General features: G+C 35.8%; 1 protein-coding gene across 48 annotated transcripts in view; it reads left to right on the top strand.

Moving 5' to 3' along the window:
- Positions 1-21,603, top strand: part of SOX5 (SRY-box transcription factor 5) — a 947,484-nt gene that overhangs the window by 860,455 nt on the left and 65,426 nt on the right. For all 48 annotated transcript variants that reach the window (XM_070620840.1, XM_070620831.1, XM_070620821.1 and 45 more), the window contains one exon: positions 15,504-15,650. In XM_070620840.1, coding sequence (XP_070476941.1) covers positions 15,504-15,650 — 147 coding nt within the window. The remainder of the gene's footprint in view (positions 1-15,503; positions 15,651-21,603) is intronic.

Below are 21,603 nucleotides of genomic sequence, written 5' to 3'. Positions count from 1 at the left end.
ATGGGTAGATTTTCTCAGTTATATGAGAGGAGACACTACTAAAAAATATGTATTCCCTCTACTAAAGTATTTCACTTTAAATCAAATTGACTTTATCTTCATTTTTTTATGATCCTTTTTCTTTTCAAACTGGCTGAGGTTTGAGGTTGATGTTCACATACTGATTTCAACCAAACGTCAAAGTGTAGGATCAGAAGAGGAATAAGAGATGATCCAAATAAAAAAAAAAAGAGAAATGTTAGATTTTTTTTTTAAGAAGCTAATTTGTCACTTCACTCATTGAGTATGAACTGAATAGACTTCTAACCCTTAAAATACTTTTTTTTCTCTTTTTATTGCCTGGAATCTTAAGAGTTTTATCATTTGCAGTCATAAAATGAAAATATACACCAAACCCTCAAAGGGCAAGTATGAAATTAAATTATATTTGGGCAGCTGTAACCTTTTAAAACGATCAGATTCCAGTTAATGTATTTCTTCCTGTTCCAAGTGCTGCCATGGTGTTTGATGGTGGGAAGCAGTCCAAAGGGCATTGGGAGATAATAAATTCCCTGTAAATTTCACCCCAAGGCATGTCTCGATACACCAAGGCCTCCATTTAGCAAGGCTGACCTAAAACTCTTGTCACATCCAAAGGTCATTTAGGTTGGAGTTGGTGTGTCCCATCTATCTTTCCTTGATGTAAAGAGTGACAGTTGAAACAGGATTGAGCTCATAAACAGTCATCTGAATATGAAAAAGAAGCTAGCTTTGGAGTAGGAGGGGAAAGTGAAGAGAGAGCTACCTTTTACAGTAGGACTGCCGGATGCTGTGCTTTCTGCAAAGTCCAGTGAAGGGCCCACGTGATCATGTAGCTTCTGTTTCAGAGCAACCATTAACTTGAAAGGGGCGTTACTGGATTTGGTTGATTTAGAATCAGATACTCTTTCCCCTCACTTTTATTTATATTTGTTTCCAAAGACTGGGGTAATTTTTAGTAAATATTTTTTAAAAGAATCTCGTATTTCCAACCTCCTTTTACTTTAAAATAGCAATTCTCCTTTCCTCCTTTAAATCTATTCTCTTGAGTTAATGTATCAAATGAACCAACACATGGGAAATGATTAGGAGAAGAGTGGTTTAAAGAAATAAAGCTGAATGTGCTTCTGGAAAACAGTGATTTTTTTTTCTTTTGCCCTCTTCATCGTGTACCTTTTTATTGTGGTAAAATATGGATAACAATAAAATTTATCATTTTAACCATTTTTAAGTGTACTATTCAGTAGCATTAAATCCCTTCCTAATGTTGTATAACTACCACGACTATTTATTTCCAGAACTTTTTAATCATCTCATTTGGAAACTCTGTACCCATTAAATAAAATCTCCCCATTCCCACTTCCCTCAACCCCTGGTAGCTTCCATTCTACTTTCTGTCTCTGAATTTGCCTGTTTTAGCTACCTCATGTAAGTGGAATCATACAATATTTGTCCTTTTGTGTCTGGCTTGTTTCACGTAGTATAATGCTTTCAGGGTTCTTCCATGTTATAGCATGTATCTCTCAGTCATGCACTTTTAAGAGTGACATCAGTTCTTTCAAAAACAATATTCATTTACAAATATTCAGAATCATAGGGCCAGCCTGGTGGCATAGCGGTTAAGTTCATGTGCTCTGCTTCAGCAGCCTGGGGTTTACAGGTTTAGATCCGGGGCACAGACCTACACAGCACTCATCAAGCCATGCTGTGATGGCATCCCACATACAAAATAAAGATTGGCACAGATGTTAGTGCAGTGACAGTCTTCCTCAAACAAAAAGAGGAGGATTGGTAATGGATGTTAGCTCAGGGCCAATCTTCCTCACAAAATAGAAGAAGAAGAATCATAGATGTATAAATTCCCAATCATAATAATCATGAGTAATATATAGTGTCATATGGAGAAATATTAGACAACTACTGGGTAGATGTAGTGAAAGATTAAAATTTTGCAAGTCTTCTTAGGGAAAAACATTAAAATTTCTTTCATTAAGGCAGAGTTCTCTGTTCACTGCTATGTTCTAAGTGACTAGAACAGTGCTTGGCATATAATAGGTGCCCAATAAATAAATATGGAATGAATAGATCAATTTAAGGCAGGGAAGGAGAAGTTACAATTGTTGATTATTTCTCTGGACTACTTCGATGATCTATAAGAACTGTGTCCTGTGCAGTTGAAAAGGAAGCCTGTTGTGATCAGAGGAGCTAATTAAAGTCAAGATGCATTGTAAATGCAAGGTGCTATGCAAGTGTGCTTTTGTAATTTCAATTGATTTAAGAGCGATGTGTGATTTGGGTAGTGCAAATAGCTCATTTTTAATATATCTTACTTATTCTTTTTTAAATGGTCTGGAAAAATCAAGTTTAGTAACTATAAATTAAAGCAAAATATAAAGTTGTTAAAATATGATTAAATTCCTAGTATAAATTATACAGGAAAGAGCAAATATTTAAATAAGGATGAGATTCAGAAGGTTGAAAATTATATATCCAGATTTATTCTAGAATTGATTTTGAATCAGTGTTAAATCATGTACAAAAAAGTGATTAGGTAAATATTATTCCAGCTAAGAGTGGGTTGTAGGTGAACTAAACCCTTCCAATCAATTCTTCCTATTATATCTAGGCTAATCTTGTGGAAATGCAAATCTAATTATGTCATTCGTCGCCTTAAACTGGTATAGTCCCATCTAATTTTCCAAATATCTCTCCCAGCACACTGGAGCCTCACTCGCCTCCTTCCATTGCCCTGTACTTGTCGTGTTCTCCCCCCCACAAGGTTGTCCTGACAATACTTCTTCCTGCTCCGTGTACGCAGTTACATCATCTCATCCTCCTGACCTCCAAGTAATCATATTAATAGGGTCACCTTTCCTGATCTGTCTGACTATATTAGAGCTCTCTCTTACATCCTCCTACTACACCATGAATTGAGAAGAAAACCGACCTGAAATATTTTTTCCTGGCAGTGGCCAAGCGGAAGAAGGAGGATGAAAATGCTGGGAAAATGTCCTCTTGGATATTTCTCACTTCCTTCCTGCCTTACATCGGCAGTAATATAGTGCTTATCAGAAGACCCCAGCCTCTATCAGAAGGACTGTTAGAATTTCCCTCCCTGGGCTTGTCCAACTCTTTGCCCCAAAGCCCCAGACCCTACTACTGTATGAAAATGTCCAGAAAAGAGGCTTATAAGGCATAGTGGTTAAGAGTTATAAGCTCTGTAAAAAGACTTGGTTTTAACCTCAGCTTTGTCTATGTGACTTTGGACAGATGACTTTTACTTTCTCTGTGCTTCAGTGTTCTCCTCCACAAAATAGGAATAATATCGATTTCCTAAGGTTGTTGAGAAAGTTCAGAAACATACAGCATGGACCTGACACACAGTAAAAATCCTATAAACTTTAGCTATTATGATTATTTTTGCCGCTATCATTCTGTGTCCAGATTTTTTCTGAAATTTAGATTAGTTTATCTTGATTTGTGTACTCAAATAACCAACACTAATATTAGTGTGCAATATTTTCTTAATCTTAAAGGGTTACAGGGAAAAAAATAAGGAGGAAATCCATAGGAAGAAGTCTTTTTAATTTTAACCCATCATAGGTGTTGTCTATTATAGTACTAGCAATAAAACAAAACAACAACTAAAGAGAAAGATCTTGAATGGCTGCGTGCTTTCTTCAGGGAGAGTAGAGTTCTGTCACCAATGATTCAAGAAGTCTTTTACTCTTGAAGCCTTAACTCTTGGCCTTGGAAACTGTCATTGACTCACAGCTTAGGGAAAATCCCTGTTTCCACTGGCCAGCAGGTGGGGGAATCCCAAGCAATGGGGGGAGATGAATTCATCCCATAAAGTTTAAGTTTGGAAAGCATTTTCACATAGTAACATCACTACCCATATGGCAAGTTTATGGGGCGCATAATAGAAAGGAGAATTTAAAGGATGCTCAGACTTCTGAAACTACTAGTTGTTTCACCTTTGGCAAGTTATTGAACCACTGTGAGCCTTCATTTTCCCCACTGAACACACATAATTCTTATGGTAATCCCTGCAATAGCATGCAGACTTCTAGCAAAGTGAGTGGCACATCATAGTCACTGACAAATCGTGACTCTTGCACGTCCTCTCCCTATCTGTACCAAGTGTTTTCAAGCATCCAGCAAGTATGCATCCTGGGAGTGAATATGTTTTTATAATATACAAAATAATATATAGTCTGATTTAATATGAACTAACGCTCAATTTCTTTTTGTACTGAGTTAGAATGCTCACTATTTTTAATGCTTTGAGTACTATTACACCCCTCCCCTATCTATTGGGATAGAGTGAGCAATGATTTCACAATTATGAACTTGGCCAAAAATAAGTGTTTGCTTTAAACGTTTCTGAGAATACTCAGCTTTCCTATATCAAATGATGAATATGTGGTAACAACAGAAATTTTTTCCCCTGGTAAACAAGGATTTCTCTTCTTATTGTTATTTTGAAAGGAATTTCAGCAGTGTTTTTTTTCCCCCCATAAATTAAACGAATTAAAAATATGAGTATAGTCACTGATATATAAAAGATTTGAAGAGCTTTCCAGCCAGCGTCCTCCTTACCTTGCCAAATGGAGATGTATTTACTGGTTGGTGACCTCAGGAATAGATGCGGAGTGTTCATCCTCCCACAGTAATAAACAGCAAGTCTGGAGCGGCATAAAAAGGGTCAATCGAGTAGGTCATACATCATATGGGGAGGCAGATGTTGGAACATATTGTAATGGATTACTGTGCAGTACATGAAGATGGCTTGTGGAGTAGAAAAAACGAGGAGGGAGTGAGAGAAGGAGAGAGCAGCTATCAGTTGGTTTTTTCTTGCATGACTCTTGCAAATATATCTGGTTCTTTAAGGCACTGCTTCAAGTATAAAAGTCAAAATGGTTTTTCTGGCTCTGCAGGATTTATTGGTGGGTAATAAAATGAAGAAGGCCTTTTAAAATCCAGTAATTTGAAGTGTTTCTTATTTATATGCTTCAGTATCTGCAATTTGACAGAAACAGCATGAGAGCATCATACCTGTGAAAAAGGTCTTAAGATTTAAGTAATTTCAGATGCATTCTTTAATTTTTAGCAGGATGCCGTCTTCACACCCTCTCCACGCTCCACCTCTCATTGATAGCTCCGTATTCTGTCCAAGTATCACACTGAGTGGAGCTGAATTTGGAATAAAATTATAAAGATTGTCCATGTATTATTAATATTTGGTGAAAATAGCTTTACACAGATCATGGTATAACTGTTGTACATGTATTCACTATAGCTTTTTTAAAACTGCACTATTGACAGACACAATATTGTACTTCTGTATTCCAGCTTTTCCAAGACATATCACCCAGGAGTGAGATAGCTAAGGAGGTCTGGGTCATCACAGCGGTAGTTTCAGCCTTGGATCCCCTGCTAGCCAGCCCCTTATTTCCTCAGGCATATTTTCCAAGGGCTCGCCTGCTTTCTCTGAAGGCGTACATTCCTTTTCTCAAGTAGATAGCATTTATTTTCCCCTGTGGCTTGACCTCCTGCCATCTTGAACTCACCTCTAGATGTCTGCTGACCATCCAGCCTTTTGGAGGCTTTATCCACTCAAGTCATTTCCTTGCATAACCTGTTATTTAAACTCTAATATTCCAAGAGCTCCAAGTTGTTCGTTTTTTAAATTAAGCACCATTGATATACTGGCTACTAGTTATTCTCCATTTGGACAAATCAGTAGTAAGTCTGAGTTTACTTATTCTTTCAGTTTGATACATTTCTTTCTTGCCCTCAAGTTTCCTTAGGAATTGTGTACAAATACAAAAGATCCTGGATCTCCCATGTTGTATGTACTTACCTGAACTTGATCCTCCAAGTGACTCTAGTCCCTCGTTTACCCAGACTGTCACTGCCTCCACTCCTTTGGGAAAAACTCCCAAATTGAAACTCTAGCCTGGAGATTAAGTGAAAACTCTTCCCAAATTCCCCCGGGCACCTTCCCCTAATCATCTTCTCCTATGGTCTGTGGTAGAGCTGGTGAAGCAGCCAGACCCCCAGCCCCCATAACCCCCACCCCACTTCTATGGGTTAACCACCAAGGAAGTTGAGAGAGAACTCTAACCATCTACTCCCTACCCCAAGCCTTTCACCCTTACACAGACTAGACCAAGGGTCTCATTCTTGAGAGTGTACTCTCAGCCCTAACTGTCTGTTCTTCCTTTTTTCCAGCAGTCACCTTAGTGATTAATGAAAGACATCAACTTTCAGAGCTCAGTTTGGCATGCTAGTATTCTTTTATGGGTACAAAGAGCACATAGTCATCATTTATAACTTTCGTTGCACTTCTCTATCAGGATTTTTGAAAATGAAAGAATAAGACACGTATTATTGTGTAAGTATATTAAAAATGTATATGAAATGAAAATGTTTATTTGTATTACTTTTATTGCCATTATATTGCTTATCATTATGAACCTTTTGATAGTAGCTATACACTGCTATTAAACTGGACCCTCACATAGTTTCTCTTATAGATTTTACTCCTTAAGATCAAATTCAGATATTAAGAACTCTTACAACTCAATAATAAGACAGTACAATTATTTAAAAGAACGGAAGATCTAATAGACATTTTACCAAAGAAGACGTATAAATGGTTAAGAAGTACATGAAAAGATGGTTAATGTCATTAGTCATTAGGGAAATAGAAATTAAAACTACAATGCGATACCACTTCACTCCTACCAAAATAGTTACAATAAAAAAGACAGATAATACCAGGTACTGATGATATATAGAAACTGGGACCTTCATACATTGCTAGTGGGAATGTAAATGGTTCAGCCTCATTGGAAAAGTTTAACAGTTTCTTAAAAAAGTAGACATCAACTTAGTATATGACTCAGCAAATCTGATCCTAGGATTTGGATAGCCAAGAGAAATGAAACTACACAAAGATTTGTGCTGGAATGTTCCTAGCAGTATTATTCATAGTAGCCTAAAACTGGAAACAATCCAAGCATCCATCAACTACATAAATGGATAAACAAATGTGATATATCCACGCAAAGGACAACTGTTCAGCAATACAATGGAGTGGACCACTGATACAAACTATGTCATGGAGGAACTTCAAAAACATGATGCTATGTAACAGAAGCCAGATCTCTTTTCTTCAGTCTCTTCCAACCTTGCCCTAGTAGTGGTGACTACAAAATGGAATAACCTCACATCTGGGTTAGGAGAAGTAGAAGGAACGTGTTCTTTTATTTCAAAAAAATTCCCTCTGTGGCATACAAAAAAATCTTAAATTCTCATAAACATATTTTGTTGGCTGATTTAAAGGGTAACTTTCAGACTTTGCATGTTACGTTCACTCTGCCTTGAATATCCTTCAATTCTAACTTTATCTTACACTTCCTCGAAGACTCCTGTCTAGCCTGGCTGTAGCCCTATCACATAATGGGTCCCACCTTAGCAGCCATTTGCAAGTCTATCACAGCCAAGAAAGCAAGCCCATCTAGGACAAAAGCCATTCATCCTCTCTTGAATGGAGCTAGGGATGGGGAGAGAGAGAGCGCGCAAGCTGTGGGCCCAAACACGGAGCACCAAGGAGATCAAGAATGCAAATTCAAACCTGCCCTCCAGATCATTTGTGTGTGTGTGTGGTAAAATATCTATCGTATAAAATTTACCTTTTTAACCATTTTTAAATGTATGGTTCAGTGACATTACGTACATTCACATTGTTGTACAACCATCACCACCATCCATTTCCAGAACTTTTTGTCTTCCCAAATTGAAACTCTGTACCCTTTAAAAAATTACATCAGATTCCCCAGCCCCTCTGTCCCCTGGCAACCACCATTTCTCTGTCTCTATGGATTTCACTACTCTAGGTACCTCACATAAGCAGAATCATACAATATTTGGGCTTTTTTGACTGGCTTATTTCACTTAGCATAATGTCTTCAAGGTTCATGCATGTCAGAGCATGTGTCAGAATTTCTTCCCTTTTTAACACTGAATTAATATTCCACTGTATGTATATGATACTTTATCCATTCCTCTATTGGTGGGCACTTGAGTTGCTTCCACCTTTTGTCTATTATGACTAATGCTGCTATGAAAGTGGGTGTACAAATATCTGTTTCAGACCCTGCTTTCAGTTATTTTGGGTGTAGACCCAGAAATGGAATTGCTGAATCACGTGATAATTCTGTTTCATTTTTTGAGTAATTGCCATACACTATTGCATAGTGGCTGCACCATTTTACATTCCCACCAGCAATGCACAAGGATTCCAGTTTCTCCACATCCTCACTAATATTTGTAATTTTATGGAGTTTTTTGATAATAGTTATCTTAATGAGTGTGAAGTGGTATCTCATTGTGGTTTTCATTTGCATCCAGGTATTTTGAAGTTTCGTTTGTTAAGATGGAAGGATGAAACTTTTTTCTTTTTTTTTAAGGAAGATTATCCCTGAGCTAACATCTGCTGTCAATCCTCCTCTTTTTTTTGCTGAGGAAGACTGGCCCTGAGCTAACATCCATGCCCATCTTCCTCTACTTTGTATGTGGGACGCCTACCACAGCATGGCTTGACAAGTAGTATGTAGGTCCACACCCGGGATTCGAACTGGCGAACCCTGGGCCACTGAAGCAGACTGTGTGAACTTCACTGCTGTGCCCCTGGGCAAGCCCTGAAACATGTTTTATTAAACAGTTCATTAGCTTGATTTCTAAATTATAAATTTTTGTAAATTTGACATGTGAGTTTCTATTTGCCCTTTTGGGATCTAACAAATTTAAGGCCTATCCTATTTTTCTTGCAATATATTTGAATAACATCAAAAATAAAAGCTGACAATGTTAGGAATCGTCCATGTTTAAACTCAAGTTGCTCTGATAATTTTCTGTGAAGAAACATTATGAAAAATAATATGCAAAGCAAATTTATTCACATTGAAACATGCTGATATGTTTTGAGAGATTTTCTCCAGTACATTAGTTGCTCTTTAAACTCCACATTTAAGTTACATTAAGAAGCTGAAATTAAGCTATAAAGATAACACTTATAGAGCCTTGAAATTGCTTTCTGAATTTTTTCCTTACAAATATTATTCCTTGTCCCTTCCCTTCAAAAAACTAACAAATGGTTTTCTTCCACATCATGTCCAACATATACCTTTCAGCTTGGATGTAAACTTTACAAGTACCCATCTACTTATTTTTAAAATCATAATAAATGGCAACGCACACATTTTAAAATCTCTAACCCAAGTAGTTAACATAGTCTATATGTGTTAACTTTCACTGTCAGATTTCATTCCCTGCACTAAAAAAAAAAAAAATTCATCTGTTATTTCTGTACGTGTATTTGAACTTGAAACTGTTATTAATCAGGGAATTTTTCAGCTCTATAGTGTTCTTTGTGAAAATTTGGGTCTATATGTGTTTGCTTATGTGAGACTTTAGGACTACCTACTACTTATTTCTGGAGAGGGCTTTCTTAATCACCGAAGGTGATAAAGGACTTCAACTTTCCTCCCTATACCCGTCTAGATTTTTGGGGTAAATTAAAACTTCATTTGTCTTATTTGATTAAATATTAAAAATATGTAAAATTCCTTTACAGTTATATCTCTTTTTCCTCTCTTTTAAGTATTGATATTTGATATGAGATTTCATGTGGAGAAAATGGTTCTACTTATAAAGATAATTTTAAACAATTAATTTAGCAAAAATGGTATTAAATGTTTTTCCAGTATGTTAGCAGTCTCCATTCAGATAATGGCAATGTACGGGTTCAAATTTTGTACAGGTACAAAAACAAATCACTGTACAAATTTTCTAGAAAAGTTAGTGTGTTTTACCGTATTGCATTGAGGAAAGACAAATTTTTCAGTTATAAATTTAATTGTTTTTCTTTTTCTTTAAATGCTTTTTGCTCCCAGCTCTCCTAGCTAGTGTGATGAAGTTGGTGACTTGGGGAAGAGAGATGTGGGGAATAAGAAAAAGGGAGGGTAAGCATAGAGAGAGAATGGTGGGCGTGACTTATTTGCTCTGTTTTCGCAGTAAGATATGCCTGTGCCCGTCTCCTAGTCCACGCCTGCAGTAGACGAAGTTAGTTGGGTCAAACCATACGTTGTCTTACGCTACTGGCTCCTGAGTGGTTGCCAGTATGTGGCATCTTCCCTGTCTCAGGCTTTTCTTTTATTCAGATTGTGTGGCACAAAAAAAGGAGATCTGATAATAGCTCCCAGTTCAAATAGACAATTCAGTTTCGAACTAACCAAGAGAAAAGGATCCCAAAGAACAGCTTATATCTTCTAATAGCCATAGCTTCTACTAAATACCTTTTACTCTTAAATACCAAATATTTCAGGTTTAGTAAGGAAATATAGTATAGATACATTTATTAGAAAGAAGGCATTTCTCATTTGTCTTTTCCAAAATATTTAAGAATATCTATACTCTTAAACTCTTGGTTCTATTGTCTTTTTAAAAGATATTAACTTTTTCCTAAGAATTTCCACCCATTTTTTTCTGTTCATAATTTCAAATTCACTTACTTACATTATAATTATGAATACAATGAATACATTATACTATCTTTGGTTCCTGTGCTGATAAGATTGTTAAATTCATTGTTTCTTTGTCCCTTTAAGTAAATGAAATGAATGAATGAATGTGAAGTTTTACCAATATCACTGATAAGCCTTTTTTTCCTAATTCTTCTAATAGTAGAAGCATGCCAATTTCCAGATTAAAAAATTTTTTTTCATGAGTAGTCACTGTCATTATCAGATATATGTTAAATATATATGGGGGATCTGTATTTGTTATAAACAAATGATATTATCTTATGCAGTTCATTTCTGCCTTTATCCAATTCTACTTTTCCTTGGTTCTAGGATTTTCTAATAAAAGCATTGAATAATGGACAGAATCCCTGCCTTCAAGGAGTTTAGTAGTCAGTTAATGGTTTGAGGGAACAAATGGGGATAGATATTTTTGTCAGTGCCTAATGCTTTGAATCCATATACTCCAGATGGCAGGTACACACTACGCTAGTAGCCAATGGGAGAAGTTGTGTTTTAAGCAGTTTGGGAAAATAACCTATTAGGCAGAAGAGACAGGAATTTATGTCTCAAGGAATTCATGAAATAGTCTACCTTAGAATTTAAATAGGCTGTTGTGTGGAATTTCTCCACCCCTAGCACTGAAAAATACCAATTTAGGATATCCGAGCAAAATGGCCATCTTCATAAGAAGATACAGTTCTATCTGACTGTGGTGTAAAAGCCATGTTGCCCAAGTATGATTGTACTGTTTTTCCCAAAATTAGCAACAATTAATTAGCACAAGTTAAAATATCTTCTTTATCATCCCATCAGGCTTTTTTCGACCCCACGCTGGACCATTCCAGCGCAACAGGAATAATGCCTACTAGTGAACTGTCAGCCCACTGCCTGGTAGTGCTTTGGTACATGTGGTAAATTACAAGAAAAAAATACTGATTAGGCTTGGCTAAGATAAATGCAATTCAAGCTCATGTTGTAGATACAGTACATCATACTCTTAATACTGAAAAAAGTATTTAATGAGCTATCCTTTAGGGGAAGTCCACAATTGAATGGTGAATGATTCTAGAATTTTCCCTATCACAATGCAAAATTATAGGAAAATCTCTTTGACTTAGTTCTTCTTTTTTCAAGAAAGGAAAAAAAATATGTGTCTTGGCTGTGTTATAAAGATAGTGTAATGGGGGCTGGCCCCGTGACCGAGTGGTTAAGTTCACGTGCTCCGCTGCAGGCAGCCCTGTGTTTCATTGGTTCGAATCCTGGGCACGGACATGGCACTGCTCATCAAACCACGCTGAGTCAGCATCCCACATACCACAACTAGAAGGACCCACAACGAAGAATATACAACTATGTACCGGGGGAGCTTTGGAGAGAAAAAGGAAAAAATAAAATCTTAAAAAAAATAAAATAAAATAAAGATAATGTAATGAGTGTATACACAAATGAGAATATGTGATAGATAAATACTTACATATTACATCTGAAATGAAGACTTTGTATAAATTATACTATTCATCCGTTCTGTTTCTTTTCTCTTTTCCCCAGTTAATTGGCAGACGTTTATGTGCCCCTGTGCTATGAACTTGGAATCATTTTTTCCCTTCTTCATCTTCACAACTGTTAGTTCAACTAAAGTCATCATTAAAATTATCACTACTAAATTTCTTTTCCTGAGAAATACTCGCTCTGAGCTAACATCTATTGCCAATACCCCTCTATTTTTTTTTCTTTTTTGCTTGAGGAAGATTAGCCCTGAGCTAACATCTGTACCAATCTTCTTCTATTTTATATATGGGTTGCTGCCACAGCATGGCTGATGAGTGGTAGAGGTCCCCACCCAGGATCTCAACCCGCGAACCTCAGCTGCCAAAGCAGAACACACCAAACTTAACCACTATGCCATGACGCCAGCCCCCTTACTACTAAATTTTTATAACCTCCTAACTGATACTCTTGTCTTATCTTTATTCTAGTTAAAACTATTAATATATGTATTGCTTTCAAACATTCAATGGCTTTCTCTTGCTTGCATATTAAATTTAAACTCCTTTGCCTATATTTCAAGATCTTCTATAGAGTGAACTTAGCCTGCAAACCCAGTACTGTTTTATTCTTCCCAAGGTATGCACTCAGTTAAGTCATTGTCCTTTCTACTTTCTCTTCTCTACCACTCACTGTTCCATACCATCTTCTATAATTCCCTTTGCAACAGCTGGCTCATTCCTGCTCCTGTGCCTTTCTTTAAATTGTTCTCTCTTCCTAGAATGCCACCTACTTTCTTATGCTCAACTTAGCTGCATCTCTCCTGTGAAGATATATCAGAATATACTGACTCATTTCCTTTTTCTCCACAACTTCAGCAGTGGCATACAGTTATAGTATGCTTTATAGTCTCAATGTTTTATGTTTATCAATCTTAACTTCAGGATGAAACTATGTTGATGCATTTTCTGAATCTCCCGCCGTACCTAGCACAATCCACAGCATATAGCAGGAGATCAGGACATATATATTACCTAGTTAGTTTCTTACTTGGTATAATTAATCCATTAGTAAATGTAACTATTACTTTTTTTTTTTCTGCTTTTTCTCCCCAAATCCCCCCAGTACATAGTTGCATATTTTGGTTGTGGATCCTTCTAGGTGTGGCATGTGGGACGCTGTCTCGGCATGGTCTGATGAGCAGTGCCATGTCTGTGCCCAAGATTCGAACTGGTGATACCCTGGGCTGCTGAAGTGGAGTACACAGACTTAACCACTCGACCATGGGGCCAGCCCCTAACTATTCCTTATTGATCAAGCATTCTTTACCATGTGTTTTTTTGAGTGTTTATACACATTATGTGATTTATTTCTCTCAGCAACCCTATAAGGTCAGTTTTATTTATCCCTGAATTTGCAGATTAAAGAATTGTGGTTCAGATTAGTTGCCCAAGGTCACTAGCTCAGAGCTGGGGTTAGAATTGTGGTTTGCCTTACTTTTAACTGTTCCACTAAAAGTAGAAACTATGGTCCTTGAAGGAGCATAAAATGCTGAAAAGACAAAAATGTAGATTTATGGAACAATTTGAGAGAAAAGTGAGAGTTACTTATATATATGTATGTGTATATATATATATATATATATATATAAACATACTTGTGAACACAGAAGCACCAAGACCCAAGTAATCACTGGATAGATTCCAACCTAATCATATGTGATTGTTTCCTTAAAAAAAAATCATGGTATGAGGTGGGTGTAGGGATCAGGGAAGAGAAAGGGAGTAAGAATGTAATATTTTAAGTAATATAAAGAAAAGAATCCTAATGCTCTGTGGAGTTGTGGGAAATGGATCAATTATGATACTAAAAAAAATTATAAACTCCCAGTCATCTTATTGACATATCCTTTTACTCTTTATGTAATCTAAGACATCAATGAAATCTTATTTTTCTTTCTGATTGAGTCGGATAAGAAACAATATAATTGGTCCAACACACAAAAGTTGGGAGGAGGGACAGTCATTATTGATAGTATAAATATATTTCTCTGGTCGTTCTTTCTTTGTCTGAAATGTATTTTGCATTAGTTGACATAAAAAAAAAGCCATAATTTTTATCAATAATTTTAATGTCCTATTTTCATTTAGACCAAAGTATCTGGAAACTGTGAAAAATATATATGTATTTTTATGTAAATATATGCCTGGCTTCAGTTCTCATGATTTCATTTATAGAGAGACCCTGCTTGTCAGAGTCTCTGACTTATCCTGAGCAGTTTTATCCTGTGAAATTTCTCTTTCAGTGAAAAATCAAGATAATTCAGAAAACTATTTTATAGTACTTTTGCTTGAGAGCTTTTTTCTTTAGTATCATTCTTTTTATTTCAGAAGTTCTAGCTTGCATAGTAAAAGCTATCCATGGAATCTTAAGACAAATGAGAAACAGTTTGTATAATATAAATATATATATGTATATATTTAATAATTGCTTCAGCATCTAGATTTTAAATTTTTTACAAACTGCTAAATGGACATGAAAGAGTATTCATCTAAACGTTTGATGTGGCTATTTGAATGTAAAGCAACCTCCCTGTTTTAGATGCTGTATCTTTGACTATCATTATCAAAGTAAAATTTCCCTTTATTATTAAATTTATTTGTTGAAGAATTTTTTATTGGTTATTTAATAATAATTACTATGTGATGTCTCATTGGAAGAGTGTGTGTTTAGACAGTATTCCTTTAAACCCTAATCCTCAAGATAATTTCAGCTTTGCCTTTATTTCTATATCATGAAGTAAAGTGGACTTCTGGCAGGCATCCAGTTAATTTTTATCAACGTAGGTAGACTGACCAGATAATGTTCTTCAAATACTCTCCTTCAAATACTCTCCATATTCCTTCTCAATAGGCTTTTTGTATTTCTACATAACTAAAGATCAGAAAAAATTTTTACAGGTGCCCATTTCAATAAGTCAAAGAAAGGAGATACACAGGGTTTGAACAAATATAAATAGTAAGAAAATTATTTTGTGTATGAACCTGCATTCTTTTGTAACACAGTCACTAAAATTTAAAATAGAGCAAAAAGAGTTCTTGACCAAATAATGTGAAATACTTTACTTCCATAGACATTGAGAAAGAGTAAATATGGATGACTGTTATTTGCTTTGGGTCCCTGGACATACTGAAGCTGAAATCCCTTATATGTGGTATGTGTCATTTCCCCCCTGAGGAGTCATCAAATTTAAGACGGCAGCTTCCTTTTTAAAATATTCCAGGGCAGTAAGCAAAAATACCCATAGGAAGAATACCACATCTGAAGATAGGTACTTTCTGGGAGGTGTGTTTATTTTATGACTGATAGTCTTTTTTTATCTCTGTCTCTCTTTTTCTTCTGTAGCAGTTATATGCTGCCCAGCTAGCTGCAATGCAGGTGTCTCCAGGAGGAAAGCTCCCAGGCATACCCCAAGGCAACCTTGGTGCTGCTGTATCTCCTACCAGCATTCACACAGACAAGAGCACAAACAGCCCGCCACCCAAAAGCAAGGTACCCTTTTGAAGAAGCTACATGTCTTGCCATTTAGAGTTTTACTTTGCATTCAGTGATATTTATTGAATATCTATTATGTGGCAGTAACTGGGCTAAATTCTGGGTCTTCAAGGAGATAAGAGTCTAGTAGGATCAGTAAAGTGTGCGTGTGTAAATTTACATACATACATTTACTCATTCATTTATTCCACAAATATGCATTGATAGCTGTAGTAGGAAATGTGGTTGATACAAAGGTTTACAAGATAGGTATGCTGTACCCAAGCAACTTACAGTCTTATAAAATAGATACCCATACTCTATGATACAAAGTCCCATAGTTATGGAAAAAGTGTATTGGAAGTTATGAGGACAAAGAAATTACCTTCAGTGAGAGATCCTGTGATGGGTTTCCAAAAGAAGGGGCAACAAATAGAGTTTAAGATATGGGTACAATTAGAGCATACGCAAAATGTTTTATTTAAATATCAACAGCTGTTATAATGTGGTACAGTATAGATATGGTTTAGAGATATCTTACATGAGATTATCGTGTAAAGATATGAAGATAATAATGGTTCCTGAGAGAACATGGAGAAGGGTGGTGGAGTTTCAAATAATTTGTTTCTTGTCTTAGAAGAAGTTAAAAGTAGAAAAATTAATGCGAATTTTTTTGTGTGTTAAGATCTTACTTAAATGGTGATAAATGAATATATTAAACTTCCTGTGGAAGAAGGAAGAAGGATAACCATAAAGTAGTTTTCCCTGAGATTACTCAGGGAAATAGCCATACATGTTTTCTGACTATTAGAAAATTTTAAGTAGAAAACTGACACGGTTAATTTACCCCCAAATAATGTTTTGTCTTTTGCTGAATTACCTAGAAAACTGCTTCTGTTCTCCATTTCATGAATGCCATGTTGAAATGCTGAAAGAGTTACAGGATAAGAATAGTCACAACAGCTGAGAAAAAATACGTAGAGAAAAAATTAGGAAGTGTTGAAAGAAAACAAATCCAAGAATTCTTTTTAATCCTTCTCCATTGCCCAGGCAGATGCTTTTCGCAGTTAATATATTAATCCAGAGGGTAAATTGGGAAAGAGAAGGGATCGGTTGGGAAAGTGCCCTCCAACCTCCATCTTCTCAAAACTCCCAAGTCTTTTCCACATTATTAAGAGATAAATACATTTGGATTTATAACTCAACCTAGACAAGGACCTTAGGTGGTGATTCACCAGCAATGTGTGCAAATACGTAGTGCAAAATCTTGTACACACTCCTGTGATGTCAGGAAATATACGTATGCCACTTTATCTCTTTCAGCTTTGTAATAGACCTTGCATGTTCTTTGCTTAATGTATACCCAAGGCCTGGTCTGCTTTTCTTTATAATCACAGCAGAACATACGTGTTTAAAACTTGGTAATAATCATAATATTTATTAAATAAGATTTAATTTTAAAGTAGTGATCTTTTGGCATCTCCGTGGACTAGCAGTTTTACTGTTTTATAAGTCCAGGCTAACTTTGAGTAAAATAAAGAGCTTTAGCAGCATAGTCATTGTCACACACAGATAACTGTGTGAGATATTATTGGTTTTTTTTCTTGATTTATTAAGGTGATCTCACCTCATGTTTCATAATGATGCTTTACATTAGGACATTTTGTTTTATGTTTTAGAGTACCTAGTTCATGTGTAAATGACTAATGGGTTTTTTTCTTGCCCCTAGAATAACTTTTTGTCATTAATATCTTCTCCCCAAATCACTTACTCAAATAATCATGAAGCTTTTGATGTTAGCCTCATCCATTTATGCATCTATTTATTTGTTCATTCATTCACTCATGCATTCAAATGTTTATTGAGCAGTTGCTACAATGATGCTTTCTTCAGGAACGATGAACCATGACAAGTTTAGAAGTGACTGAAGGTTTGCTTTGCCAAAATTAGAACAGTACTTTATGAGCTATACGATTGTAGACATTCATAGAACCCCATAGGCTAGGCGCAAAGACTGATTATTTTTGGAATGTTAAAATTCTGTCACATTCTATGGCTTCATATATCTCCATTTATTTAGTAGTAGTGAAAAAGTGGATTGTGTTTCTATAGCTATGATTATACATAATTGAAAAAATATATTTATAGTTTATTTTTAAAGTTCAGTTACTTTTTGAAAAGTAACTCTTGTGATTTCTCTATCATGTAAGGTTTGAGAAAATTGTAGATGTATTTCTTCTCATCTGCAATTATTGTAAAATACATAAACAGTTTATCCAAGAATTAAGTGCCTTTTTTTAAGCAACAATGATTTAATAAAAATATGTCCTTTCTTTGCTCAGTGTCTTCTAGTGTCCTGTCGACAACCACCCTTAGTGTCAGAAAAGATGTCTTAAATGTTGTGTTTTAGCTCAGCAGTAAACTTTAGTGGGTTAAAAATAGCCAGACCAATAAATATCACCACTGTCATTTTAACGAAGAACATGGCCAAAACAATACAACCAGCAGTAAATAGAGAGGACCCATTTCACTACGTGAATTTAGTTTCCTGTAACCTGGAATTGACATTTATACGTAGCATAATAAGCATTTTGGCTTCACAAAGCTATTTTACTTATATATAATAACTATCATTTATTATTATATTTATATTTTTAAGCAATCAATTCTTAGTGTCCTGTAGATATTTTCTATGTGATTTATTGGTGGATTTTCATGTCTCTCTGTAAAATAGACTTATTTTATTAAAGGGCTTTGTGTTGTTTGCATACTTACCTGGCATAAACCAAATGATGGTTTACGTTGAAAGTGCATTTAGTGTTTGGAACAATGGAATCGTAAGTCACATCCAGGTAATGATGTAAGGAAAATGATCTTATTGGCAGCTGTCAAAAATCAACTACGTTCTCTGGATTTAATTGCCTGCCCTCTTCCTGGGTGTGCCTTTGCCTTTGACTCACAACTCTACAGAAGGACACAAACAAAACTTATTTGCAATTTGCAAAAAATGGAAGGGGGGAATCAAAAGGAGGGGCTCCAAAAGACTGTAAAATTGTACAGCATGAGTCCTCTGATGCATGCTGTTTTCAATCTGCTGTGTGCCAGTTGGAGGCTTGGGGAGTGTGTGCGCTCGCAAGAAAGGATAATGCTGAGAAATGATAGAGTGGCTGTGACCTCCAAGCTCAGCCTGGAAATCCAAGACATTGATTTCACTTAGCATTCCTGCTGAGAAATCTGGCGGAGTTCAGTTGTAATAAAAGAACAAGATTCTGTTCTAATGGTAATGGCGTATGACAGACATATCACTTTGTCTGTCCTCAGCACCAGAGAGAGGAGAATTGGAGAAAGGTCACCTGACCTGCCTGTGGTGTTGTACGAGTGCTGTACTGAGCTCTGAACTGCCACCCAGGAACACAATTATTTATAATATTAAATGATAAAGAAACCTTTAGAGGACTCACAGAGAACCTCTAAAGACTGCACACAGGAATTTTGTTCTGTAAATGTGAAAACACAGAAAGGAGTCTGGTCTCTTCAAAATCTGCATTGGAGAACATGAATAGTGTTGCTTGTTGAGTTATATGTCCTTGAACTTATTGTTTGTGAACTGTTTTCATTAATTCCTGACATATTGTCATTTCATTGGTTAATTCTCCTTTTTTTTTTTTAATGCCTTGATTTTATTAGGCACAAGCCAAGAAAAGCTTTTTTTCATGGTCTGTTTTGCTGAAGATTGGAAAATTAAGACCGTCAGCAGGTTTTTAAAATTTCTCCGGTGTTACACAAAATCTTTCTTAATACATGTACACTTGTCTCTTTAGCAATTATTTAACTTTTTCTCCCATGGATCCTACTCCAAGACTATTTTTTTCATTGACCAACAAAAGAAAATATATTTAGTTCTTCAGAGATATTCTCATAGCTCATGTGTGTCCTTGCAGCTGCATTTATGACTAAGGACTAGTAAATAATTTTGAATGAAAGTATGAAATCTAGAGCTTTTGTGCACAAGAGATCCTGTTTAAGGGAAATTTTAGAAATAATTCTACTTCTCATATTAAGGAAAATTATTTAGTTAAGATATTGATTAGCAGTATTGGTCCTTGAATCTCATATACAATATTGCTGCTTTGAATATGCTTATTTTCCTTAACAAATGTTTAAATTAATTTGTTTACAGTTTAGTGTATTCAGTGACTTTCATTTTTGTACCACATATTTCTTTCTTTAAATGATTTTCTGCATTATTCATCGTAGTCTTTTAAGAACCCAGGCAGCCTTTGCTTTGTGATAGTAATTAATCTCTTGATAACATTTGTTTTGTAAGAATAAGTTATTTCTTTAAAAGATAATAGAATTAATATTAACCTTAAAATAGTTATCTTGAGAGGAAGACTATTTTTACTCAGTTTCACACACAACTCACACACTTGTTGGTGACGAGGAGGCTTATAACTCCATGTTCTCAAGAAATCCCCATATTTCAAAGATGTGCTAACCATCTGAGCTCCACATTCTAAGTGTTTTGCCTTGGCCAAAGTAGCCACCTCTTGGGAAAATTCTAAGGGCAACTTGTAAATACTATTAAATTTCTCTTGGTATTTGATGAAAACTTATATATTGCCTACAGCAGCCAAGAGTAGTTAGTTTGAAAACCTGATGACAAGAGAGAATTCCTGGGTGCTTTTCTTTTAACCTTGCCATGACCCTAGTCATACTCCTGGTCACAGTTGTGTCTCTATCAATGACAGGCACACAGAGATTGTTCGAATCAATTTTTTTTGTTGTTCTTTTCAAATACTTCTGGCAGTGATGTTCCCATTTGCTCAGCAGTGGCACCTGGGAGTTATGACAAGGAAAAGAACTTTTTTTTTCCAGAAGCCAGAAACAGCCCTAGCTAGCTGACCAGACACAATCCAATTTTTTCAGCTGCAATATCCTTATAAATATTGCTTCAAGTTCAGAAGCAAGAAGTGGAACTGTATTGTTTTCTGATCTTCTTTCACAGGCACAGTAATGGAGATCTTTTCTGATTTGGTAGCCATATACTTCTGTTAGTAATGTTAGAAGGGCCAATGACTTCTATTAGGGTGCCTATTTTTTGCTATAATGGTACCAATCACATAGTTTCATGCTATCAAGTAAGCATCACATCAATACACACTGATCTGCAGGGTAGAATTTTGTAGTTTAATACTCTGAGTCACAGACTGTGCTACACATACTCACAAGATGGCTTAGCAGTATGCTGTGAGTATGAGAAATCAGAGGATAATCATGATTCATCGTAATTGAAAAATTATTTCTAACAGGAGATTTGGGAAACAGAGCCTTTTTGCTAACTTTAAGATAGTGATCTACAATGCCAATTGAGGGGAAAGGCTGAATTAAAAAAATGCACATACAGTGTAACCACAACCAAGTCGAACCACTGCCAATGCTAACTAAAAAGCACCATTTTTAATATTTGACAAAAACATCCTTTCAAGATAAAGCACAAGACATCGAAGTGATTTCTTAAGTTTTAGATGGACTAGTAAGTGCTAAGGCCTCCCCAGGAATGTGGCCATGATGGAAAGGTCGAAAAGCACTGCTCAATATAACTATAACTTCATGTAGTATTTTTCACATTTTATCTGACTATGAAAAGTTTTGAATAGTGCTAATTGCTAGGGATGTAATTTCCAATATGTAAAAAGTTCCTCGCAAACTACTATTTGACTTGTTCTTGGAGATTTTCAGGTCAAGATCTCAAATAAACGTTACTCACCACACAGCGCTAGAACTGGTCTCTAAATAATCCACATGCTTGAATACTATCAATAAAGGAGGAGCTGCCCTCTGTCTATATGTGTAAGATCGGATAAAGTCACTGATCTATCTTGAAACTGTGGGACCTGGTGCTTTTGTAGATTTCATTTCTCCTGAAACTTCAAAATAGAAAGGGATGTTAGCCTCAGCTAATTATAAC

Source organism: Equus przewalskii, chromosome 5 (genome assembly GCF_037783145.1).
Source record: "Equus przewalskii isolate Varuska chromosome 5, EquPr2, whole genome shotgun sequence".
NCBI lineage: Eukaryota > Metazoa > Chordata > Mammalia > Perissodactyla > Equidae > Equus > Equus przewalskii.
The sequence above is the reverse complement of the archived record's forward strand: the minus strand, read 5'-3'. Positions and strand labels throughout refer to the sequence as shown.